This window comes from Silene latifolia, chromosome 9 (assembly GCF_048544455.1).
Source record: "Silene latifolia isolate original U9 population chromosome 9, ASM4854445v1, whole genome shotgun sequence".
Taxonomy (NCBI): Eukaryota; Viridiplantae; Streptophyta; class Magnoliopsida; order Caryophyllales; family Caryophyllaceae; genus Silene; species Silene latifolia.
In genome coordinates this window covers 77,194,938-77,221,893 of record NC_133534.1, presented here as the reverse complement: position 1 = coordinate 77,221,893, position 26,956 = coordinate 77,194,938, and the positions used below count along the sequence as shown (strand labels likewise).

Below are 26,956 nucleotides of genomic sequence, written 5' to 3'. Positions count from 1 at the left end.
ATGAACAATGGGAATCAGCAGAATTGGTCAGCATCAGCTAGCCAGAGTGGAGCTAAGAGTAGTGGGAAATTATTTATGATGGGAAAGGAAGCTGCTGAGGAGCATGGTCATGTTGTCACGAGTAACTTTGTTGTTAATTCTGAGCCTACCTTTGTTTTATTTGATTCAGGGGCTACCCACTCTTTTATTTCATGTGAGCATGCTAGGACTTTAAAATTAGAAGTATTTGATGAGATAAAAGCCCTAGTTAATATACCTTCGGGGAATTCAATACCTTGTAATCGTGTTTATAAAGTTGTGTCAATTAAAATAGGGGAAGTTGTCTTTCTTACCAACTTAATTGAATTTCTATTGGGAGGTTTTGATGTAATCTTAGTGATGGAATGGCTGGGTAAATATAAAGCCTTTATAGATTATCATCAAAAGAAGGTCACCTTGAGAGGACATGAGGGAGTAAAAGTGTCTTATAAGGGATTTGTGGTTAAACTAAAAATAAAATTTATCTCAACAATCACCTTAAAATCTTGTTTGAGGAAAGGAGGATAGTTGATCTTATGTCATGTGAGGGACACGAGGGGGGAGGTGTCAGGGGCGACATCTGTACCTGTCGTACGAGATTTACAAGATGTATTTCCAGACGAGATTCCGGGGTTACCACCTCAGAGGGATATTGATTTTGGCATTGAATTAAAACCGGGGTCGGGACCTATTTCTAAAGCATCTTATAGGATGGGACTTAAGGAGTTAGAGGAGCTTAAAAAGCAGCTGGAGGAATTATTCGATAAGGGCAATGTGAGACCAAGTGTGTCACCTTGGGGAGCACCTGTGTTATTTGTTAAGAAGAAAGATGGGCGATATGAGGTTGTGTATTGATTACAGGGAGTTAAATAATGTGACCATAAAGAATAGGTACCTTTTACCTCGAATTGATGATTTATTTGACCAGTTGAGTGGGGCTGGAATATTTTCTAAAATTGATTTGAGGTCGGGATACCATCAGTTGAGAATTAAAGATGAAAATATTCCAAAGACTGCATTCAGGACTGGATACGGACACTATTAGTTTGTTGTTATGCCTTTTGTGTTAACTAATGCACCGACAGTCTTCATGGTGTTAATGAACCGCGTGTTTAGACCCTATTTGGATTAGTTTGTAGTTGTCTTTATCGATGATATCCTAGTGCATTCTAAGCATAAGAACGAACATGGAAAGTATTTGAGGATTGTATTGCAGACCCTGAGGGAGAATAACCTTTATGCTAAGCTGAGTAAAGGTGAATTTTGGTTGGAAAAAGTTGCCTTTCTGGGGCATGTGGTGTCTAAGGAGGGAGTGTCAGTGGATCCAAGTAAAATTGCGGCGGTGTCTAAGTGGAAGAGACCGAAGAATGTGGGTGATATTAGAAGCTTTCTGGGGTTGGCTGGCTATTATAGGAGGTTTGTAAAAGACTTCTCTAAAATAGATAAGCCTTTGACTACTTTCATGAAGAAGGAGAACAAGTTCAAGTGGGATGAGAGTTGTGAGACGACATTCCTAACATTGAAGGAGCGCCTGACTACAGCTCCTATTCTAGCCTTACATGAAGGGACTGAGAATTTTGAAATTTATATTGATGCTTCGAAGAATGGATTGGGGTGTGTGCTGATGCAGAATGGAAAGGTGATAGCCTATGCCTCGAGACAGCTGAAACTGTATGAAGCAAACTATCCAACTCATGATCTGGAATTGGGAGCAGTGGTATTTGCATTGAAATTGTGGCGTCATTACCTTTATGGAGCTACTTTTAAGGTATTTTCTGATCATAAGAGTGATGTGAACATTATTTGCGCACATTTAGTCCCCTAATTGAGCCTATTTTGCATACTATTATAACATTCTATGGCCATTTTATCCGTCAAAACCTTCCTATTTGCTTTTCTATCGCATTTCATATGTTTTGTAGAAAAGGAGATAATAAGGCGGAAATTCCCGTCTTTCGTGCATATTTGGAAGCTAATTGATGATATTAGATCGACTAGTATGAAGAGGAGGCAAGAATGATGACCAAAGATGTAGGAATAAAGTGTATATAGAAGGATCAAAGGGTTAAAAGTAAGAATGACGAGAGGGAAGGCATTACAATAAGAAATTGCTCGAAAACCGAACCAAGGGTTGCTCCTTTGGCTCTGAAAGTATGCTAGATGGAACGGCGCCGAAAAAACAAGTGATATAGGCTTTTGAATCACTCCAACAGGAGTCCGGATGAGAAAAGAAAGTCCGTTTTACAATCCGAGCTCAAGTGAAGTAGGATACAGCTCAACCCGCTCGGGTCAAATTCAACCCGCTCGGGTTGAAGCCCAGGACGCCCATATTTCGCTCGGGACGAGCGTATTCCTGGACAAAAAGTCTTCCCTTGCTACGTGAACCACAAGACGCCCGGGCAGCAGCTCCAGAAGACGCCCGTCTTCACCCCAAGACGCCCGGGCACAGACCACTGAATCCGCCCGTCCCGTGCCTAAGACGCACGGATTCCAAGGCAGCACAATTTCGTTTCTTCAAGCTTCAAGAAAAATGCCCATCCTTCCAAAAAGACTAGCGTTTCCCTGCTCTAAACTCAAAAGTGTAATTACTAATTTAGCCTTAGTTAACCTAATGAATCCCTACTATAAATACCCCATTTGTAGTAATCAAAAAGAGATATCTCTTTGCTAGAACAAATCCTTCTTTAGATTAGATTAGGAGTAGATTAGCATAGATTACTCTTTAATCTTTCCACAAATCTCACATTAATCTCTCCTTAATTATTGTTCAATTTTATTATTCAAGTTTATTATTGGGTAATTGAAGATTATTGGGTTTATTGGGAGATTGACAACCTTCCATCAATCATCAAGTTCTTCTATTATTCTTTGCTTTATTATTTGGATCATCTTAAGTTGGTATAATTCCTTTACTTTTTACTCTTTATTGTTCATTTCTTCATTCCATTATCATGTTTATACTTGTTGTGATGGTTGACACCATTAATGACATGTTTCCCATGATAATGAGTGAGTAGTTCCTTAGCAAGGATTAATGGGTAATTAGGGGAGATAAACATGGGAAATAATCATGCTTAATCCAATATGTTTTCATAATTAAATTGCTTGCTTGTTGTGATGTCAACTATATGCACATGTTATGTTTGATGAAATGCTAAGCCTGTGAATCCTTGCATTTTTATCATCTCTTATCTACTCAACTCGACTTGTAAGATATAAACCAACTCAAGTCTTGTTAGACCATGCATAGAAGTTGAATAGGAGGAAAGTAAGTCGACTTGTAGGTGTTGTACAATCTAATCGATTTGGCTCCGGGACCCAACTCTTCCTATGAACCGTAAGACATAAACCAACTTGGTTCCTCCACAACATTAATTGCTTGCAACTTTGTAAACATGTTTGTATGATCAACACCATGAATCCCCTATGACCCCATGATATCCTAGTACTTTTTATCATTTGTTTACACCCCTTATTTATTGTTTGCTTTACTTTATTGTTTGCATTAGTCTAGACACAACTACAAACCCAAACAAATTGTGACACTAGCATAAATTGAGATAGATAGACTTAGAACCCAAAGCACACCGTCCCATGGATCGACCTCGACTTACCGCTAACTAGTTGTTTGTTGAGTATTATAAATGTGTTTGATTGGATGTGACCCGACGACATTCACACCCATCAAAAATGGCGCCGTTGCCGGGGACGGTGTTAACTTGATTTAGATTTTCTTATATTGTTATTAGTTGTGTCTTTATTTGCCCTGAGGAAGTAAAACTCCTCAAGGTTTGTTCTAATAGTTTTCAAGTTGTTCGATATTTTGCAAGATGGACCTTATAGATTGTTTTGTAGAGGACCACTTAAGTATACCTTTCTTTAAAGATCCCATGCAAGCATTGGAAGCCTTGGAAGCAAGTGAGGCTAAAAATATGTATTGGGAATTGGAGGTGGATCTTTTTGAGGCCGCTCTAGCTAACAAAGAACTTACTCATGCACAATCCGAACTAGTGCATAACATCCTTGTGGAAGCATGTGAACCCATAGAAGATGAGCAATCCATCCTAGAAGATATTTTACAAGCTCAAGAGCAAGAGGAACCCATCATGCAATTTGAATGTGATGAGGTTGATGAGAATGAAGAACAAGTTGAATATGTTATGAGAATGGAATGTCTAATGGAGATGGAGCAAATTCTCAATGAAACCCCAAAGGAGGAAAGTGAGGTACAAACTCCTACTTTAAAACCCCTTCCCCCAAATTTGAAATATGCTTACCTTGATGAATCAAAGACCAAACCCGTAATTGTTAATGATAGACTTGATGAGAACCAATTGGGAAAATTGCTTGATGTGTTGAAACAACATGAGAAGGCTATAGGTTATAGTCTAGATGACCTTAAGGGGATAAGTCCCAACTTTTGCATGCATAGAATTCATCTAGAGGAAGACCATAGACCTACCATTCAACCTCAAGGAAGATTGAACCCCCACATGCAAGAAGTTGTCAAAGGAGAAGTTATGAAATTACTTGATGCGGGAATCATATATCCCATATCGGACTCTTTATGGGTTAGCCCCGTTCAAGTGGTACCTAAGAAAGGGGGTACCACGGTAGTGACAAATGAAAATAATGAACTAATACCCACAAGGATGATCATCGGTTGGCGTATGTGTATTGACTATCGAAAATTAAACTCCGCAACGAGAAAGGATCATTTCCACCTACCATTCATTGACCAAATGCTTGAGAGGTTAGCCTCCAACAAATTCTTTTGTCACCTTGACGGGTATTCGGGATTCTTCCAAATCCCTATACACCCGGATGACCAACATAAGACCACCTTCACATGCCCTTATGGTACTTTTGCATATAGGAGGATGCCTTTTGGTTTATGTAATGCCCCCGCCACTTTCCAAAGATCCATGATGAGTGTCTTCTCCGATTATCTAGAGACCATAATGGAAGTTTTTATGGATGATTTTAGTGTTTATGGAAAGGACTTTGACTCATGTTTGCATAATCTTTCTCTTGTGTTGCAAAAATGTGAAGATGTTAGTCTTGTTTTAAATTGGGAAAAGTGTCACTTCATGGTCAATGAAGGAATTGTTTTGGGTCATTTAATTTAGGAAAAGGGCATTGAGGTCGATAAAGCTAAAGTTAAGGTGATAGAGAAACTCCCACCTCCCGTGAATGTTAGAGGGGTGAGAAGTTTTCTTGGTCACGCAGGTTTTTATCGCCGTTTCATAAAGGATTTTTCAAAAATAGCGAAACCCCTCACTCAACTATTGCTTAAAGATGCCCAATTCCTTTTCACTGATGAGTGTGTTGAAGCCTTTAATAGAATCAAGGAAGCACTAATCTCGGCACCGATCATTCAACCTCCAAATTGGGAACTACCATTCGAGATTATGTGCGATGCTAGTAACTACGCCGTTGGAGCAGTTCTTGGCAAATGGGTAGGAAGAGCTCTTCATGCCATCTATTATATAATCAAGATTCTTGATCCCTCCCTAGTGAACTATGGTACCACCGAGAAAGAGCTTCTTGCCATTGTCTATGCTTTGGACAAATTCCGTTCCTACTTGCTTGGATCCAAAGTGATTGTCTTTTCGGATCACCGTGCTCTCCGACATCTCTTGATAAAGAAGGAGGCAAAACCAAGGTTGTTGAGATGGATTTTACTTCTTCAAGAATTTGACTTGGAAATAAGAGACAAGAAAGGGGCCGAAAATGTAGTGGCGGATCATTTGTCAAGGATCCGGTTTCATGATGAAAATGGAGAAACCCCGATCAATGACTCATTTCCCGACGATATTTTGATGGCCATTCAAACACAACTTGAAAGGCACATCACCCCATGGTTTGCCGATTATGCTAACTATATTGTTGGAAAAGTACTCCCTCCAAATTTGAACCACAACCAAAGGAAGAGATTCCTATTCGAAGTTAAGAGGTACTTTTGGGATGACCCAAACCTCTACAAGGAGTGTAGTGATGGTGTCTACCGGAGATGCATCCCTCAATGGGAAGTCCAAGGAATCTTGGAAGGGTGTCACTCATCACCCTACGGTGGGCACCATGGAGCAAGGAGAACCATTGCAAAAATTCTTCAATCGGGCTTCTATTGGCCTAGAATGTTTCAAGACACAAGGGAATTCATCATGCATTGCGATGCTTGTCAAAGAACGGGGAATATCTCTTGGAAGAACGAAATGCCGCAAAGGGGCACTCTAGAGGTGGAGATCTTCGATGTTTGGGGGATCGACTACCAAGGTCCCTTTGTGACATCCAATGGGAATAAATACATCCTTATGGCTGTAGACTACGTCTCAAAGTGGGTGGAAGCAATTGCCACTCCAAATGATGATGCAAAAACGGTCACCAAGCTCTTCAAGAAGATAATCTTCCCAAGATTTGGAGTTCCTAGAGCAATCATAAGTGATGGAGGAACGCATTTTCATGAAAAAAAACTTGCATCTCTTTTGACCAAATATGGTGTCCAACATAGATCCGGCTTGGGATATCATCCTCAAACAAGCGGCCAAGTTGAAGTTTCAAATAGAGAGATCAAACAAATCCTTGAGAAAGTTGTGAACAAGACCCGAAAAGATTGGAGCACAAAGCTTGATGATGCTCTTTGGGCTTATAGGACGGCCTATAAGACTCCCATAGGAGCCTCCCCTTACAAGCTTGTCTATGGAAAAGCATGTCATTTACCAATCGAATTGGAGTACAAAGCTTTTTGGGCAATCCGAGCACTTAATCTTGATCTCAAATTGAGTGGTCAAAAGAGGATGATTCAAATTCAAGAGTTGGAGGAATTCCGACTACAATCCTACGAGAATGCAAAGATTTACAAAGAAAGAACGAAATTACTCCATGACAAGAGAATTAGACAAAAGGCCTTGCACAAAGGGGACAAAGTCCTTCTATTCAATTCCCGCTACCGACTTTTTCTGGGAAAGTTGAACTCTAGATGGATGGGTCCCTATGTGATAACCGAAGTTGGAAAATATGGAGATTTTGAACTCAGGGCGGAAGATGGAAGATGGTCAAAGGTTGAAGCCATACTATGAAGGAGCGTTTATTGGAGAGGTCGAGGTCACCTACCTCGGGCCTTCTCATCCTTGAAAGAACCAACAAAGGGAGAGTTTGGTGGAGTCCTCCCTAAACCACCACTTGTAAATATATTAACCCTTTAACTTGCATTTATAATTTAATTGCATTTCTTTAATAATGAACATAAATTCTTTTCATGAGAGTAAGTGAGGGAGGGTCACTAACGAATTTTGAATGAAGGAAGGAACCAATTTTCAAGTGTGGGGAAGCGTCTATGAGTGGAAAGTAAGTCAAAGGAAGAATTCACAGCTTGAACACGTGCGTGTTCCCTGGAATCCGGCCGTCTTGCTGGAATCCGGGCGTCCTGGGAACAATCCGTCCGTCCTGCTAAGCTGAGAATTTGAAGATTTTGGGACTGAAGAAGAATCCGAGCGGCTTAGAAGGGAAGACGCTCGTCCTGAAGAATCCGGCCGGCTTTGCAGAAAGACGCCCGTCTTTCTACCTGTGCATTTCAAGAAATATCCCTGAAAAGGAATCCGCTCGTCTTCAGCAGAAGACGCCCGTCCCGCAATTGAAGAATCCGAGCGTCTTAGGCTCGGGACGCCCGTCTTTGTGGCGTCATATTTTTGGAAAGTTGGCTGTGACAGAATCCGGGCGTCTTACCCAGAATCCGCCCGTCCCGAGGAGCTTGAATCCGAGCGTCTTCTGCTCGAATCCGCCCGTCTTCCCGCGGTGATTTGACCCGTCTTTTCTTAATTAAATTACACCCCACCACACATTTTATGACACATCACCCTTCCTTCCACTTGCATTATAAAAACCCACCTCCTTATGACTCCAAAGCATATCCCAATCACTCTTAAACCCCACAAAATCAAAAACCCCCAAATTTCAAGGGTTTCAAAGGCAACACTCAATCAACAAGGAGCATCTTTATTCCTTCACAAATCAAAAGAATCCAGCTCAATAATCAAGGAATGGCACCAAGGAGATCCTCTTTTAGGAATGGGAGAAGATCAAGGATGAGGGGAAGTTCTTCTACCTCCCATGTCAACACATTAAGAAGGGAGCATGAAGAAATAGTGGATCTTACAAGACTCGATGACTTCTCAAATGTTGAGTTTATCAATGATGTGCAAAGACTAGTCTTCCACCGGCTTCTAAGTAAGAACATACTCCCTACTAAATTTTTATGTCATGATACCTTGAGAAAACTTGGGATTTATCACCAAGTGGAAGCTCTCTTTGAAGTATTTGGTCTCTCTACCCTTTTCCACATGTATGAGCAAACTTATCGATCTCTTGTGCTTGAGTTTTTGAGCTTTTTGAAGATTACAACCTTGAACAAAACAATATGCATAGAGTTTAGGTTGGAAAATGTCCCAAGAATGATGACCCTTGTAGAATTCGCAAATGTGCTTGGACTCGATGTTTCGCCTACCCGAACATCGAAGCCAAAGAAATACAGTGTTGAACCTTTATGGAGGGCCATGACCGGCCGGGACTTTATACACAACAAGGAATGTCTTGCTTTTCATATCCAAAATCCGATCTTAAGAGTCACTTACCGGTTTCTCTCGGGCACCCTCTTTGCTCGCCGAGATCCGGCGATCGTGAACCAATTAGACCTTGTGTTTATGGAATCCTACCTCAATATTCAAGGAAGAAGTGCATACCACTTCAATGCACCGCTAGTGTTACTCGAGAAATGGGCAAAGTTTAGGAATGGTGATGATGACGGAATGAAACACATTGTGAATGGAGGACTCATTACTAGGCTTGCGAAGCATTTCAATCCGAGATTCAATGAGAATAATGAGTATGCTCCACTTTCGGGAAACACGAGGATAAATGAGGATCTTCTTCTCATTCATCATCATTTGATAACCCTTGTGGGGGTTGATAAGCGGATCAAGTGGTTAACGAAAGGAAGTGATCCGATATATCTACCGATGACCGGCCTACCATGAATTTCCCCGAGAAGAGGACCTTTGTCTCCAATCCCATCTTACCTCATCCCTCCAAACCCAACCCAACCAAGACAAGCACCACCACCTCCAAATCCCCAACAACAACAATAAGAGCAACAATCTCAAGATGAGAAGATCAAAGTGCCTCCCTACCCATTTCCTTATCAACCGTACAACCATCCCAACCCCTTCATCCTTCCCCGTGACAATTTATCACGGGAATTCTACAAGATTTGCACTTCCGCCAATACGAAACCAACATGGACATTTACTATGCACTCTATCCTCAATACCACGATATGGTTCAAAAGGGAAAGATTAGTGAGGAGGGAGCATTTCCCTCATGGGCTCAAATGGACTTACTCTTCCCTAATTCAGAGAGGGCAAACGAAGGGGCAAACGGGAGACAAGAGGAGGGGAGCAACAATTCTTGCGGAGGGGACACGGTGGAGCTTGAAAGTGAAGAGGACGAGTTCATGGACCCGAGTATGAGTGATGCATCAAAGGAGATATGGGATAGCGATCTAGAAGGAGATTATGCCGATCTCTAGAGGATTACTTCATAGCTAGGTGGAGCGGGCATGAGGCACCCACCTAAGTTTAAGTGAAGTTTCCTCATCTCCTCTCTTTAATTTTCAAGTTTCATGAAAAGAAGTTTGTGTTTTGTTAACTTGTATTTTATTAACCTTGATCATTGTTGGAGTAGTCCTAGCACCATTGAGGACTAACACCTCGGCCCCATTGAGGTGTTCTCATTTTATTGTTCCCACCTTTTGAAAATCCAAAATGACAAAATTAGTTTCATGCATTGCATCGTGTGAGCATGAACTACACCCAACCTTAGGACATTAGCAATAAGGTCTAACTCGGTTTGTGGAAGTACATGCATACACAACGGGAGGTAATCTAAATTATCCTCTCCGTCATAAACAAAAACCCATGCATCATGTACTGTAGATTAGTGTAGCTTGCATTTAGTATAGAAATCATGCATCATGTTTGCATAATTTCCCATCATTTTGGCCATTGAGGACAATGCCCATATTAGTGTGGGGATGGAGAATTCTAACTTAACTTTTATTCAAAAATCCAAAAAATTGAAAAATTTCGAAAAATCATAAAAATTTGAAAATTGAAAAACCAAAAACAAGTTCATTTCCTTTGTAGTATAGTCGTGTATATATTATTGTATATATTGTGTTTGTTCTATCCTCGTTCGCATTGATTGACTACGCCACATCCGAGACATGAGGATATTGAAGACCGCATGGTATGATCTTTCCAATCTCCTTTTTCCTCTTTATGTTAATGACTATGTGGCTTTATTTTGATTGATGCGGTATAACAATGTGAACTTAGGACTTGCATTTAGTTTATATGTCATATTAGTTGGTAGAATCACTTGCATTAGGATGTATATAAAAGTTGCATCATGGCATATAGTTGCATTTAGATGAAATATTTTGAAAAGTGCCTAATTGGGAACTTTGACAAGAGCAACTAAGCCATTACAAATACTTTTTCAACTTAAGACTTCGCCTACTAGAATGGATGTAAAACACCCTAGATTGTGTCATACTAGTGTCTTTCGACCCATGACCCAAAGCCTAGTCAAGGGTTTGCATGTAAGTCACCTATCCAACCTCGTGATGCGATGTGGACTTGGTTAACTTGTCTAGGTGACCTTGATTGACCTTGTGGTATGGCAACCCAAAAATACTTTCTATCAATAAGTTTGAAGTGCTCATTTCAAAGATTTTGTTATGTGGAAACGTTTTATTGCCAAGGAAACCTCAAATGTTATGAAATGTTGAAATATTGAGAATTTTAGTTGTTTTGATGGAGGCGTACCACTTCGATGTGCTTTGGAGAAGGATCCATTGAATTGGGCCCCCACACGGTTGTGAATTCAACCGCCCAAAGACAGAGTGACTATCACCCCGAAAAGCAATTGTCTAGAGGTTAACCGGTTGCCTAATAAGCGATTGGCGAAAGCAAGGACATTAGCACGGAAGGGACAAACCCCATCTCTAATTTTTGAAATGTGAAAGTTGAATGAAGTCAATTTTTGAATGCTAGTCATATCCACCCTTGTTTACAACGATTTGAGCATTTCATTCCCAAAAAGCCATTTTGTCAAGCCACTTTGTCGAGCTTAGGACGATCTATGACCTTTAATTTTGTATAGAACTCGAGACTTGTTATGTCATATGCTACTAGCATCATGGGGATCATCATTCCACGCCATCCGATCGCTCTTTACGAAAGTATTTGGAAATTGAAGACGAAAGTAGTCTAGTTTAACACCATTTGGAGGTGATTTAGTGCCATCCTCTTAGCCTTAGTGATTTGTTGAACTAGTATTTGTGACGGAATATATGCTCTTAAATTTGTTCTCTTTTAGTTGACTCCGCCACTTGATGAGGAAGTGGCTATTCCTTTTGTAGATGCATCCATTATTTGATTTTGTGTGCTTAATGTTTGGATGTGTCGCCATTTTGGCAAAACCCACCTTGCCTTGCAAGAAGGCATCCTACCTCATGATTGTCTTGTTATGAGTTGAAGGGGCGGAGTGAGACCCGCTAATTGTCTCATATCGGCTATGTTATTAGGTTAGTTTAAATAATGGTCCTAGTCTTTGTCACCTCTTTACTCGGGACGAGCAAAGGTTCGGTTTGGGGATATTTGATGTGACCATAATTAGAGCATATTTAGTCCCCGTATTAGCCTTGTTCCCATGCTTTTTAGTGCATATTTGGGTCATTTATTGTCTTTAGTTCTTTGTTTTGCATATTCTTTGAGGTTTTGTGTCCTTGGTAGGAAAGGAGTGCAAACCTTGCATTTTCATGGCAAAATGAGGCTAATTCCGTCGATATTGGAATTTATCGAGAACCCGACAAACACCCGATGATGATAGGACACATGTATTCATTAGTTGTCATTGTCATTATTTGGGTTCGTTTTACGATCTAGAATGAGCGTTGTCGACGAAGTATTTTATTAATTTAAATGATATTTAAATTAATGTTTGTTTTATTAAAGTGAATTCATTTTATTGTTTTAATTTGAATTTATTTTCTTAAGTTTATTTTATTGAAAATAAAATAGATATTTGATTTGAAAAAATCATTCTGAAGTTACTTGATTTAAAAAATCAATTTAAATCAATTTATAAATCGTATTTGAAGAACTCGTTTTTACGATGGTTTTGTATGCGATTTTGAGCTCGTTTTCAACTCGATTTGAGCACGGTTTTCGAAGCAAACGCAAGCCAACTCTTAACCCATAACCCAGCCCATCACTCACCCTCATAACCAGGCCCTAACCCCTTCCACAAACCCGTCCTAAACACTCCCCAAACAGCCCGCACAACCAACCCTTTCCCTTACCCGTGTTCAGCATTGCCAAGCCCCAAACCCGCTCCAAACGCTACTTAAACCCGTGCCCATTAACCCTAAACTATACCTTAGTGTCCTACCCATATTACCCTAGCTTAACCACCAAGAAACACCCCTCCAAAACCCTACACGAGCTCACGAAAGCTGCTGGACAGCAGCAGCGAAACAGGGAGCCCGACTGCTTGTTGCTCTCTTTTACCCTACTTTAACTCCCTATAAATACCTCCGCTCTGCCATACTTTCATTCCTCTAAGTTCTCCATACATACTCCCGTCACTCACCAGCATTAATCTCCAAAAACAAACCCTAATTGCCTCTCAAAACCCTCGACAAAACCGAGACATCCAAACTGAGAAGCAGTTTGTGTCTCTCTCGAAATACCATTCGTTTCCCTTTCAAATCTCCATTAAAATTCAAGTTTCTTGTTCCTAATTAACCATATAATATCCATCTACATCTTAGACAAAGATTCACGAGCCAAATTGACCTTGAGAGTACACGAATCCCCTCGAAAAACAGAGTGTCATACACTCTGTTTTCGCGGCTTTTCCTGTCTGTCCAGTTTTGTTTGTGCTCGTTTTTCGTGCCCAACAACTCAGAACGAGCGTGGTTTGTTTGAAGATCTTTGTTCTCCTTTCTTTATAGTTTTCAAAACATCTTTTAAATCTAATTTGCACCGAGAAACGAGTGAGAAATTGCAGTTTGAAAGTTGCTGTCCAGATTTACAAAAAACGTGTTTGTTGCTTTGTTTCTTCGTCGACGACGGCCTCTCGAGATAAAATCTACGATCGATTACGACCCAAGACGGTGTCAACGATACATGTAGGTTGAGGGTGCATCAAATCTTCCTCTTCTCCCTTTTATTTCGTTCTTTTTATGTTTGTTTTTTATTGTTCGTTTTTACATTGTTTATCGTTTTGCATCGTTTGATATCGTTAACTTTGAAACTAGTTTAGTCTGAGTATGAGTTAAAGTACCACCATGAACATCCGCGTTGACTTGAGTTGGGAAAGAAATCCGCCAGATCGGTCGGTCGTATCCCCCTTCTCATTTACATATCCTCGTGTTCAAGGTAGGGCATTAATAAAACGAATTTTAACTTTGTTTCTCGCTTTTGACCCCTCGCTTGTTTCACTCAATTCGGCCAGCCCTAGGACCCTTTGCATGTTAGTTCGACCTCTGATTGTTAACATATGACTATTTTAGACGGCATTAGTTCGTTTTAATAACCTAATTAGACATGTTAGGTGGCATCGACATAGCCTTAAAAATCGATTAACAATTCTATAACCTAATTGAATGCATCTCTCTTTTCACTTGATTTCTCGCTAGCATAGGATTGCGTGATTAGCACCTTCCTATTAACCCTCGATGAGTAAGCGTTAATCTTGTAACTTTGTGACCTAATTGGACCCTTTATTAGGCCGTGTAGAATGCATTCGCGCGATATCTTCTCAATCGATCAACGTCGTTTCTAACTTGTTTTTCTAGCCCGTTTTCTAACTCGTTTCGCAATTATTTGATCTAACTAATGAACCTAACCAAGGAACTAGGGTGGCCATGGCTTGGCCTTGAGGGTGGCTGTATCTTTTGTCTTTCTTGCTTCGTTTTTTTATACCATTTGTTCTTCGTTGTTTCGTAGCTTGTAATTTATGGTTTGTTCATCGAGTTGTAATTTTCAAGTTTGTTTTACTTTTATCGAGTCAAAACTTCTTCAAAAACCTTAGTCTCATTTGGTTAGATGGTTGTGTTCCAATTCGTGTAAGAGCGTAGTAAATCGCATGTTGTTTAAAGCGACATGGCCCGATTTATGCTAATGCATGCTTTGGTGTGTGACCTAATGTCTAATTCGATGAGATTAAGCGAAAGTACGCATTACGAGGAGTGACCCAAGGCCGTGAGTAATGTAAACCATGGGCCACCCCTTGTGCACGTTTTCCTAGGCCGGATTGGCCGTATAGGCTGTTGTATATGGTGTCGTATATAGCAATTGTATTTAGATCGAGTTGTATCTTAATTTTTTGTTGTGTCGGCATGAAATGCCTGGGTTGTAATAGGGTAGATCCCAACGGCTCCCCCATTCCCCTTAAGCCTTGTTTGCTCTGTTTTGTATGTTGTTAGATCAATCAACCCACATGCTAAATTACAACTTTGACAAAGTTAGTTTAGTTTCATCTAAATCGACATAGTAACCTCACATGTTAGGGTTTTAAAACGATGTTTGCATATCATATATCGCAGTAGCTACAAAGTTGATTGAAATCCGATACTTGACTTAGTAGAGGCCGTTATTGACGGGCGGGGTTAGGTGTCCTTATGGGCTTCCTAACACGTACCCTCACCCCTTACTCAAGATCTATGGTTTGTGGATCCGTCTAAATACCATTGGATTACGAGAGTCATTCAAATCGAGTGATATAGGGTACAAGTCTTTATCTTTAATCACTCGTAGTCGATTGGCTTTATGCTTTTCGATGAAAGGTGTAAAGTTGACTTGAACAGTTCCATGTTCCCATAAAACTTGGTGGCGACTCTAATTTGTCTTAATTCGATTCGAAAGAACCTCGAGTCGATTGTGCCCCTGTGGATCCCGCGGACGCAGATCCCGCGGGCGTTATCCACAGTTTGGCGACTCCGCTGGGGAAAAGAGGACTAGTTACACTTTGTTTCTAGGGTCTTTTCCTCCGAGGTGAAACTTGAAAAGAAAGTATTGGAAAGTAAAACATTACTCGTAGTGCTACGATTCATGCATAAACCCTTAAGGACTTTCTCGGGCCGTCCCAGCGCTTCTTTGTGACGCGTGGGGGGCGACGTCCCACTATGCCAGGTGCTTGCACATTGCTTGCTTCCGCTCCGCCTCGTCGTGGTTCTTGAGGGTGGGGATGCTCTTCTAGGTACTCTACCTAAAGGCCCTTGCTCTATTAGACCCAAAAGGACGGAGGGCATAGACCTTCTTGTAGAAGACTTGCCGAGACTTAGAAATGTCTAGGAACATACATCCTTATAACATGAGAATGACAATGTGCAAGGTGAAATTCCCGAGTCTTTTCAAATTTTCCATGTCAATTTCAAAACCGAACTTTTGAACAACTTACTTTCAAAATAACGTGGTTTTAAAAACGCGGAATGCTGCCCAAGTAGGACTAGATTTTTCGGCCCAAAATGAGCTTTTATAGCCGGCATGCTACCCATTTTAAATCTCATTTTCAAATCGATTTTTTCGTTTTTTTTCAAATTCAATCCAAAATGTTTCTCGAACCTTAACCAAGCATGAAATGCGTCAAGTCGTGTCCGGGTCTTGGCCGTGTTTGGCTAGGCGTGTTTTGTCCTAAGTATCTAGAACACGACCATGTTGGGTCACCCAAGCTCACCTCTTGGGATTCGAGTCATGTGGGTCGACCAATTGGTCCAGGATAGTACACAAAAACGTCCAAGCTAGGCCATTTTAGGGCGTTTCACTTAAACCTATGGGCTATGTTAGTCCAATCACGGGTTTAGTCACACCGAGTCTAGTTTAGAATCGAGCTATGACAGCTTGAGTCATGTCGTTTTGTTGAGTCTAAAATGAATCGAGGTCTAAATCCAACCGTGAGTCGAACCTTTTGGTTAGTCAGTCTTAAGTCGAGTCTTTGCTTGAGTCAAGTTGGTGTCGTGTCCTTAAGTGTGCAGGGGCTCTTGCATTTGAATATTGACTCAGTTCGGGGTTTTCTTGTAGAAAGGCCGCCAAAAACCCGACTTCAAGCAATGGAAGACGCTGTTAACAAACTCACTGAGGCCGTGAACCTCATGAGGGCCAGAATGGATGTGATCGAATCCAAGCTGGGTGAAGATTCCTCCACCCCACCTCTGACTGATCTGGAGAAATGGTTCAAATTCATTGAAGACCGTCTGAAACTCTCCCAGGGGAAGAACATCCACTACGAAAATGCTACGGCCTATACCCCAGTTCAAGATAAGTTGCCCACAAACATGGTACTCACTGATATCCCAAAGTTTAAGGGCACAGAAGATCCAGTCCACCATGTTAAGGCCTATAAGGGGTACTTAGCATCAAGGGAGTACTGCTGACATGCTCTCTGAAATTTTCGCTCAATCTCTGGATGAAAACCCGAAGGCGTGGTTCTATAATCTGGACCTTAAGAACTTCCCTACCTTTGAAGATATCACGGTGGAGTTTTGTAAGCACTATGCTGAGAATGTCGAGATTCGGACCAATATAAGAACGCTAGAGGTTATGACACAAAAAGAAAAAGAAGGCTTTACTGAATTCCTTGCAAGATGGCGCGCTGAAAGCGTGAAATTAGCCAAGAAGCCTGATGAAGTTGAAATGGTAGATAAGTTCGTAAAGAATCTACGACCTGTTTACCGTAATGCTCTGAAATACCAGAATTTTGGTTCTTTCAAAGAATTGATAAGAATCGGGATAAAGGTAGAAGATGATGTCATAAGGGCAGAGGCTGAAAAGCCGAAAGGGTACCAAGGGGCCTCGTCGTCTAAGGCCAAGGCCCCAGCAACGACCCATATTGATGAAGCCATCAATCTCTTAGAAGGGCAATCGAAGAAGTCGCAGCGCCAAACACCTAGGGCATTCACCGAAATCGGATGCACTTATGCATACGCTCTCCAAAGGCTCATAGCCTAAGGAAAGCTGAAGCCTATTGGTCCAACTCCGGACCCTCCCGCTGATCAACAAGGTAAATGGTATAAACCAAATGCCTACTGTGCCTTTCATCAAGGGAAAGACCATGATACTGAAAGGTGCTATCAACGGAAGCACGAAATTCAAGACATGATTGAGAATGGAACACTCTCGATCCCAACTGTTAAACCCAATAACATCACCAATCCATTTGGCGACCACGCCAACTTTGTTTCTGTCGAAGACAATGTCGATTATTCCCATCTCGCCCATGTCACTTGAAAGGGGTGTTTATCGGGAAAATATTTGTGGATTGCTTTGAATTCTTGCCAAACCCGAAGAATGAAATTCAAGTCGGGGGTCTTGCTCTAGAATGTACTCCTCTCGTTAACGAAGTTAATAAAAGACAATTCGGTTCACCAACCTTCATCATCGGCGTAGATCCTCAGAGGGCTACCTCGGGATGGAGGCAGACCATCAAAGGGATCAAGGACCAGAGCCGAGCATCTAAGCTGACAGCTGAACAAGGGAAAGCTCATGACCAAATTTGAAATTATGAGTCGGGATCTGTTTTCTTATTTTAGTCGAGTCGAGTCTAGGACTTTCTTTTCCTGAAGTTGAGTCGTTTGTTCCGCGATGACCTAGGGTGTGTCCTAGGAATCGTTCCTTCGAGTCTGTTAAGCATTTGTCTTTCTAATAAAAAGTTCCAGTTTCGTTTCCAAATTTGTCTTGTTTCCAATCCTCAATCATTCTGAAAGCATGATAAAATGCACAACACACTCAAAGGCATCCCTGGGGTAGAAATATGTCCCGTTTCAAAATGGAAGATACACTAGGATCCCGTTTTTGATTCCTTTACCTATTCCATGTCTGGTGGTAGAAAACCTCCATCTGAACCAATGTTTATGACAAGCTTTTAGATGATTCTATGATGAACCTGGACTAGCTCCTTGTTTCCCCTATCGATGACGGAAGGCGAGCCTTTTCCCCACAAAATAATCCCCTCTCGAAGAGAGAATAAACCAACCCGTTCTAACAAGGGATTGTTCATTCTGACCCAAATTAGTTGGCGAAGCCATGTTTTCAAGGTGTATCCATTTGTGACTAGGAGAATGAGTAGAAGACTTTTTTTTCAAAAAGAATGAAAAAATGAGAAAGAGAGAAAAATTGGAAAAATTGGAAAAATGAAAAAAAATGAAAAAAAATGAAAAAATGAAAAAAGAAAAGTGATGAAAGAAAAAGGAAAAAAAGAAAAAAGATGTTGAAGTCATTGCAGAACGCTTTTGGTTGAATGTCGAAGTTACGGAAGCCAGAAGTCAAGTCAAGTACCCATAGTTGAAGTTCAATGGGCGAAGCCCAAAAGCTTAAGTAGTAACCTCTTTACCCTCTAAGTCCTTCCTGAGACAGTTACAAAGGGATAGTCGGGAATTTTGAGAATTATTCCGCTTGTGTTGTTACATCCAGCCTTTAGGGTCCAGACATGGAAATTTGAACCCACATCATTTTTCAACCCATTTGCACTCGTTGTTCATCAAACCCGAGACACCCATTCCAACCACATCAGCAGCCATAACCCTTGGCGTTAGCACCACAAAACAAACCTTCAGAATGATGGTTAACCATTCCAACTTGGTATTACCAAGCTCTACATCCCAAAAGATCCAAGCCTTTTACACCTAACTCCAAACACGGGATTTAACGGTACTTTACAGGCTAGAATGGGATATGACATGATACTTTAGGTGAAACCTTCGAGTGTGTACACACAATCAAAATGCCATGTTTATGCACCATGATCGAACTACGTCGGATTTGATTTCGCTCCACGCGAATACGTAGGCAGTCCTTCTGAACAAGGGATTCAATCCACTCATCAACCAAGTTGTCATCTTGTCGGTTTCTTACGGGTCTTAACCAAGTCCAAATGAATCCACCTTTGTTTGAGTCGGTCTTAGCACTCGATGTAGGCTAGGATGAGGATATAGGTACGGATGAATAGTATCGAGTCTCAGAATGAGCTTTATCTAATGGTTTAGGCAAAGATGCTGAGTCACATAGATGTGGGTTTGTGTTGGGAACAGAAAATATGAAAAACCTGCTGAAAAGAAAGAAGGCGTGGAAGAAAAATAGTAAAAGCCCGCTGAAAAGAAAGAAGGCGGTGGCAAGAAATGATGAAACTCGCTGAAAAGAAAGGAGGTGAGGAGAAGAGTGACAGAATGTTCCCAACAAAAGTCATGTGTGATGTCTAAGTGTTCTCATAAAATCAGTCTGTGTTTAGTGTCTGGGCGAAGCCAACGTTGTTGCTCCGTGATTTTAATCCAACTTATCAATGCCAAGTGATCTTGATTCCCATGTACCCTTGGGAGCACGCCCATGCCATACGATATCTCTGTCTCAAGTCCGATGGCCTTGTGATTCCCATGTGCCATCTTTTGGCGCCAGAATGGCCAGATTACATTTCTACCCCCAGCGAGTCAATAATTGAATTAAAACCCGTGCACACTTAGGACTTTATTTTCCTTTCTGTTTTACGGTAGCGGGCTACGCCCACGTGGTTTACGAGTCATACAGAGTGTCTGAGTCGTATTTCATGCTCACCCATCAAGGCTCAAATTCAAAAAACAATTTCAAAATTTCAAAATTCCAAAAAAAAACTTAATTTCAAAATTTCAAAATTCCAAAAAAAACTTTTTGCGAATTATGGATAGATGATCCAAGTAGTGGAATCTTTGTGGGTCGATGATCCAATCCTTCGAAATTTAAAAATTCAAAATTCAATTTTTGAAGGGCCGATGGCCCAATATTCTAAATGATGACAAATTCAAAATTCGTGTCGATGACCCAATTATTCAAAGTTTTCAAAATTCAATTTTCGGGTCGATGACCCAATCTTTCAAACGATCCAATTTTAAGATCGATGATCCAAATGTGCTTATGTGATGATTACTTACTCGTCCGTTTTTTGTGTTTCAGGTATACCAGGATATGCTTCAACTGGGGGCTCTAAAGTCTTCGACTTTAGAGCCATCACAAACTAGGAGCTCTGAAGCCGTTGGCTTCAGAGACCATTATCAAGATGTAAAGGATGGCATCCGCCAAGAATTCAATTCAATACAAGAGTATGAAATGGAAGAATTCCTTAGCTGAAAGCAAATGATGAAAGCGGCGGCAACCTCCTCGGAAAGTCCCGTCCCATTTGGGCACCTGCCAGCAGATGATAAGCTTTGGGCAAGTGTCAACAGATGATGAACTTCGGACAAATGTCAGCAGATGATAAACTTTGGGCAAGTGTCAGCAGTTGCCGAACTACGACGCGGGTTTGATTCCGTCAGAAACGGATACGTAGGCGCCTAAGGATAAGGCTCAATCAATCATATATGCAACTTTATGGGTCGACGACCAACGACGATAATTTGACACAACAGAAGCATGAATTAATCCCCGATGAAGTTTCAGGTATGATCTCTTCTCATGGCTGGCGAGCTTACATACGCAAGTCTAATGGACTATAAACGACCCGCGGAATCCTCAGGTCGAGAGGGACCTGGGGTATACTTTGACTTTTGCCTTGTCCAAGCCTCAGTCAAAGTGGGGGCTCTGTAGATACCCGTATCCGTCGATATTGGAATTTATAGAGAACCCGACAAACACCCGATGATGATAGGACACATGTATTCATTAGTTGTCATTGTCATTATTTGGGTTCGTTTTATGATGTAGAATGAGCGTTGTCGACGAAGTAATTTATTAATTTAAATGATATTTAAATTAATGTTTGTTTTATTAAAGTGAATTCATTTTATTGTTTTAATTTGAATTTATTTTCTTAAGTTTATTTTATTGAAAATAAAATAGATATTTGATTTGAAAAAATCATTCTTAAGTTACTTGATTTGAAAAATCAATTTAAATCAATTTATAAATCGTATTTGAAGAACTCGTTTTTTACGATGGTTTTGTATGCGATTTTGAGCTCGTTTTCAACTCGATTTGAGCATGGTTTTCGAAGCAAAATCAAGCCAACTCTTGACCCATAACCCAGCCCATCACTCACCCTCATAACCAGGCCCTAACTCCTTCCACAAACCCATCCTAAATACTCCCCAAACAGCCCGCACAACCAACCCTTTCCCTTACCCATGTTCAGCATTGCCAAGCTCCAAACGCGCTCCAAACGCCACTTAAACCCGTCCCCATTAACCCTAAACCATACCCTAGTATCCTACCCATATTACCCTAGCTTAAACACCAAGAAACACCCCTCCAAAACCATACACGAGCTCAGGAAAGCTGCTGGACAGCAGCAGCGAAACAGGGATCCCGACTGCTTGTTGCTCTCTTTTACCCTACTTTAACTCCCTATAAATACCTCCGCTCTGCCATACTTTCATTCCTCTAAGATCTCCATACATACTACCGTCACTCACCAGCATTAATCTCCAAAAACAAACCCTAATTGCCTCTCAAAACCCTCGACAAAACCGAGACATCCAAACTGAGAAGCAGTTTGTGTCTCTCTCGAAATACCATTCGTTTCCCTTTCAAATCTCCATTAAAATTCGAGTTTCTTGTTCCTAATTAACCATATAACATCCATATACATCTTAGACAAAGATTCACGAGCCAAATTGACCTTGAGAGTACACGAATCCCCTCGAAAAACAGAGTGTCATACACTTTGTTTTCGCGGCTTTTCCTGTCTGTCCAGTTCTGTTTGTGCTCGTTTTTCGTGCCCAATAACTCAGAACGAGCGTGGTTTGTTTTAAGATCTTTGTTCTCATCTCTTTCTAGTTTTCAAAACATCTTTTAAATCTAATTTTCACCGAGAAACGAGTGACAAATTGCAGTTTGAAAGTTGTTGTCTAGATTTACAAAAAACGTGTTTGTTGCTTTGTTTCTTCGTCGACGACGGCCTCTCGAGATAAAATCTACGATCGATTACGACCCAAGACGGTGTCAAAGATACATGTAGGTTGAGGGTGCATCAAATCTTCCTCTTCTCCCTTTTATTTCGTTCTTTTTATGTTTGTTTTTTATTGTTCGTTTTTACATTGTTTATCGTTTTGCATCGTTTGATATCGTTAACTGTGAAACTAGTTTAGTCTGAGTATGAGTTAAAGTACCACCATGAACACCCGCGTTGACTTGAGTTGGGAAAGAAATCCGCCAGATCGGTCGGTCGTATCCCCCTTCTCATTTACATATCCTCGTGTTCAAGGTAGGGCATTAATAAAACGAATTTTAACTTTGTTTCTCGCTTTTGACCCCTCGCTTGTTTCGCTCAATTCGGCCTGCCCTAGGACCCTTTGCATGTTAGTTCGACCTCTGATTGTTAACATATGACTCATTTAGACGGCATTAGATCATTTTAATAACCTAATTAGACATGTTAGGTGGCATCGACATAGCCTTAAAAATCGATTAACAATTCTATAACCTAATTGAATGCATCTCTCTTTTCACTTGATTTCTCGCTAGCATAGGAGTGCGTGATTAGCACCTTCCTATTAACACTCGATGAGTAAGCGTTAATCTTGTAACTTTGTGACCTAATTGGACCCTTTATTAGGCCGTGTAGAATGCATTAGCGCGTTATCTTCTCAATCGATCAACGTCGTTTATTACTTGTTTTTCTAGCCCGTTTTCTAACTCGTTTCGCAATTATTTGATCTAACTAATGAACCTAACCTAGGAACTAGGGTGGCCGTGGCTTGGCCGTGAGGGTGGCCGTATCTTTTGTCTTTCTTGCTTCGTTTTTTTATAACATTTGTTCTTTGTTGTTTCGTAGCTTGTAATTTATGGTTTGTTCATCGAGTTGTAATTTTCTAGTTTGTTTTACTTTTATCGAGTCAAAACTTCTTCAAAAGCCTTAGTCTCATTTGGTTAGATGGTTGTGTTCCAATTCGTGTAAAAGCGTAGTAAATCGCATGTTGTTTAAAGCGACATGACCCGATTTATGTTAATGCATGCTTTGGTGTGTGACCTAATGTCTAATTCGATGAGATTAAGCGAAAGCACGCATTACGAGGAGTGACCCAAGGCCTTGAGTTATGTAAACCATGGGCCACCCCTTGTGCACGTTTTCCTAGGTCGGATTGGCCGTATAGGGTGTTGTGTGTGGTGTCGTATATAGCAATTGTATTTAGATCGAGTTGTATCTTAATTTCTTGTTGTGTCGGCATGAAATGCCTGGGTTGTAATAGGGTAGATCCCAACGGCTCCCCCATTCCCCTTAAGCCTTGTTTGCTCTGTTTTGTATGTTGTTAGATCAATCAACCCACATGCTAAATTACAACTTTGACAAAGTTAGTTTAGTTGCATCTAAATCGACATAGAAACCTCACATGTTAGGGTTTTAAAACGATGTTTACATATCATATATCGCAGTAGCTACGACCTTGTTTGAAATCCGATACTTGACTTAGTAGAGGCCGTTATTGACGGGCGGGGTTAGGTGTCCTTATAGGCTTCCTAACACGTACCCTCACCCCTTACTCAAGATCTATGGTTTGTGGATCCGTCTAAATACCATTGGATTACGAGAGTCATTCAAATCGAGTGATATAGGGTACAAGTCTTTATCTTTAATCACTCGTAGTCGATTGGCTTTATGCTTTTCGATGAAAGGTGTAAAGTTGACTTGAACGGTTCCAAGTTCCCATAAAACTTGGTGGCGACTCTAATTTGTTTTAATTCGATTCGAAAGAACCTCGAGTCAATTGTGCCCCTGTGGATCCCGTGGACTCAGATCCCGCGGGCGTTGTCCACAGCATGAGTTGAGATCAAAACAAGCAAGCAAATAAACCATGAAAGCATATTAATTTAAGCATGAATCATTCCCCATGTTGGTTTCCCCTAATTACCCATTAACCCTAGCTAGGTGACTCCTCACTCATTATCATGTTGATCATGCTAGCAAGGTTGTCAATCATACCAACAAAGTAAAACATGATGAATAAATGAAAGTAATTAACAATAATTAAAAAGGGATTATGAGGATTATACCTACTAATGATTCCAATAATAAAGCAAAGAATAAAAGAAGTACTTGATGCTTGATTGAGAGGTTGTCAATCTCCCAATAATAACCCAAATAATCTTCAATTACCAAAAAAAAAGGATGAACAAAAGAGAGATTAAGGAAATAAAACTTGTATTAAAACTTGATTAACTGTTGATTACAAAACTAAAGAGAGATTTGATTGATATTAACTACTCTAAGAATTGATAAGAAGAACATGCTCTTCCAATTAGACTAATGGGGTATTTATAGTGGAAATTAGGTGGATGCATTAGGGTTAACTAAGGGCTTAAATGACGATTAAGTCCCTACTTAGGGAAACGCCGGTATTTTCTGAAGGATGGGCATCTTTCTTGAAGCTTGAAGAAACGAATTTGCGCTGTCTTGGAATCCGTGCGTCTTAGGCTCGGGACGGCCAGATTCGTGAGTCTCTGCCCGGGCGTCTTTGGGAGAAGACGTACGTCTTCTGGGTGCTGCTGCCCGGGCATCTTTGATGGAAGACGCACGGATTGTGGCTGCTGGGGACGGGCGTCTTCAAGACAATCCGCACGGATTGCTGCTGAGACTTGTTTCTTCTTCTTTTCTTCCCTTTTCTTCATAAAATCCTTGGGGATTTCCTTGGGGATGCAAGGATCTTTTCTCATCATTGCCCATCTACTATAATATGTACAAAGGCCTTCTAATCTTGTCTCTCATTGATGCTTGGTCATTGAATTTAATCAATTTAGCCTCATTTTGCCATGACAATGCAAGGTTTGCACTCCTTTCCTACCAAGGACACAAAACCTCAAAGAATATGCAAAACAAAGAACTAAAGACAATAAATGACCCAAATATGCACTAAAAAGCATGGGAACAAGGCTAATTCGGGGACTAAATATGCTCTAATTATGGTCACATCAAAGAGCTTAAAGTACATTTAGACTCAGACTGAGCTAAACATGAGACAAAGGAGGTGGATAAAGTTACTTGAAGATTATGTTATAGAGATATTTTATCTGTAAGGGAAGGCTAATGTGATGGTAGATGCACGAAGTAGAAAATCTGTTCATGCTTTGTGCACTGTTATGTCAAGAGTGAGATTGCATGAAGAGGTGGAGAAAATGGACAGTTCTATGATTAAGAAGAGAGATACAATTGGAGATTTGACCATTGAGCCGGAGTTGTATGCTGAGATCAGGGAGAAGCAAGAGGGGGACTCACGCGTGACACGGTATAAGACAGTCGTGGGTGACGCCGTGGAGGGAGAAGCGAGCGCGGTTTTCCATGGCTAGTGATTGTAGTCTGAGGTTTGACGAGAGATGGTGTGTGCCTGATGATGAAGAATTAAAAATAAAGATTTTAACTGAAGCTCATTCTACTCCATATTCTGTTCATCCAGGAGGAGATAAGCTATATAATGATTTGAAGAAGATTTTATGGTGGCCTAAAATGAAAAAAGAGGTTGCTGAGTTCGTAGCAATATGCGTGGTTTGTTAAAGAGTAAAGGGAGAGCATACGTGACCAAAAGTTAAAGTTCAATTGTTAGATGTACCTGAGTAGAAGTAGGAGAGCATTTTGATGGACTTCATTATGGGGTTGCGTAGAACTCAAAAGGGGAATAATATGATGTGGGTTATAATAGATCGATTGACTAAGTAAGCTCACTTTATTCCTATGAAAGATACTTGGAGTAAAGCTTAGTTGGCTAAAGCTTACGTTAATTATGTGGTGAAGCTTCATGGTGTGCCTAAAGATATTATTTCTGATCGTGATTCGGGTTTATATCTAAGTTTTGGCAGTAGTTGCAATCTTTGATGGGGGACTCAGTTAAAAATGAGTACAGCATTTCATCCAGCTACTGACGTCAGACGGAGAGATAATTCAAACATTAGAGGATATGCTAAAAGCTTGTGTGATGGAGTTTGGTGGATCATGAGAGGAGCAGTTGGATTTGATAGAGTTTTCTTATTATAAAAGTCACCATGCTAGTATTGACATGGCACCTTTTGAGGCTTTGTATGGAAGGAAATGCAGGAGTCCAGTTTGTTGGGATGACAGAGCATATGCGGTTGTGTTAGGACCTCAGATGATACAAGAAATGGAGGATCAAGTGCACATTATTCGACAGAAGATGCGTGCGGCGCAGGATAGGCAGAAAAGCTATGCAGATTTGAAGAGAAGTGAGATAGAACTTGTTGTGGGAGATAAGGTGTTGTTGAAAGTGTCTCCTATGAAGGGAGTGATGAGATTTGGGAAGAGAGGGAAGTTGGGTCAGAAGTATATAGGGCCATATCATATCTTAGACAGAGGTAGAGAGGTAGCATACCGTTTAACACTACCTCCAGCTTTGGGTAGGGTCCATAATGTGTTCCATGTTTCGCAATTGAGGAAGCATGTGAGTGATTCTACTCATGTACTAGAGCCTGAGCATGTTGACATTGATGAACAATTGTCTTATGTTGAGGAGCCTAAAGAAATCTTGGATAGAAAAGTGAGGAAGACTCGTAATGGTGAGACAACATTGGTGAAAGTTTTATGGTCTAATCATAAGGTAGAAGAAGCTACATGGGAAGCTGAAGCTGCAATGCGGGATAAGTATCCTAGTCCTTTTGTTTAAGTAAGTTGGTTACGGGGACATAACCCTTTGTTTTAGGTGGATAGGATGTAACATCTCGTATTTTGTGACATTTTAATGATAAATTGATAATAAAAGTATCTCTTAAAGAATTTAAATTGGCTGCAATACCCTGTATTTAAGGCAAGATTAATGGTTAGTCATACGGTGGAAATATATTAAAAGGTATTTTAAAAGGTATTTAATAATTGTATTAATTGTATAATTATGTTGTGAGACGAAAATAAAATA

General features: G+C 40.6%; 2 protein-coding genes across 2 annotated transcripts; both read left to right on the top strand.

Moving 5' to 3' along the window:
* LOC141601238 (uncharacterized) lies at positions 1 to 25,905 on the top strand. Its single transcript, XM_074421501.1, has 6 exons — positions 1 to 391; positions 638 to 861; positions 1,235 to 1,735; positions 25,119 to 25,377; positions 25,490 to 25,578; positions 25,825 to 25,905. Exons 1-6 carry the CDS (start codon positions 1 to 3, stop codon positions 25,903 to 25,905), a joined length of 1,545 nt encoding a protein of 514 aa, XP_074277602.1.
* Positions 25,906 to 26,086: 181 nt separating this feature from the next.
* LOC141601237 (uncharacterized) lies at positions 26,087 to 26,707 on the top strand. The gene has a single exon (XM_074421500.1). The coding sequence runs from the start codon at positions 26,087 to 26,089 to the stop codon at positions 26,705 to 26,707; it is 621 nt and encodes a 206-aa protein (XP_074277601.1).
* Positions 26,708 to 26,956: the final 249 nt, after the last annotated feature.

Excerpts from the sequence above, each read along its gene's own strand:
- LOC141601238 (XM_074421501.1), top strand. The coding sequence starts at position 1 with ATGAACAATGGGAATCAGCAGAATTGGTCAGCATCAGCTAGCCAGAGT. Across the intron at positions 392-637 it reads CTTAGTGATGGAATGGCTGG|ACGAGATTCCGGGGTTACCA; the intron begins GTAAATATAAAG and ends ATGTATTTCCAG. Across the intron at positions 25,579-25,824 it reads AGTTCGTAGCAATATGCGTG|CTTCATGGTGTGCCTAAAGA; the intron begins GTTTGTTAAAGA and ends TATGTGGTGAAG.
- LOC141601237 (XM_074421500.1), top strand. The coding sequence starts at position 26,087 with ATGGCACCTTTTGAGGCTTTGTATGGAAGGAAATGCAGGAGTCCAGTT.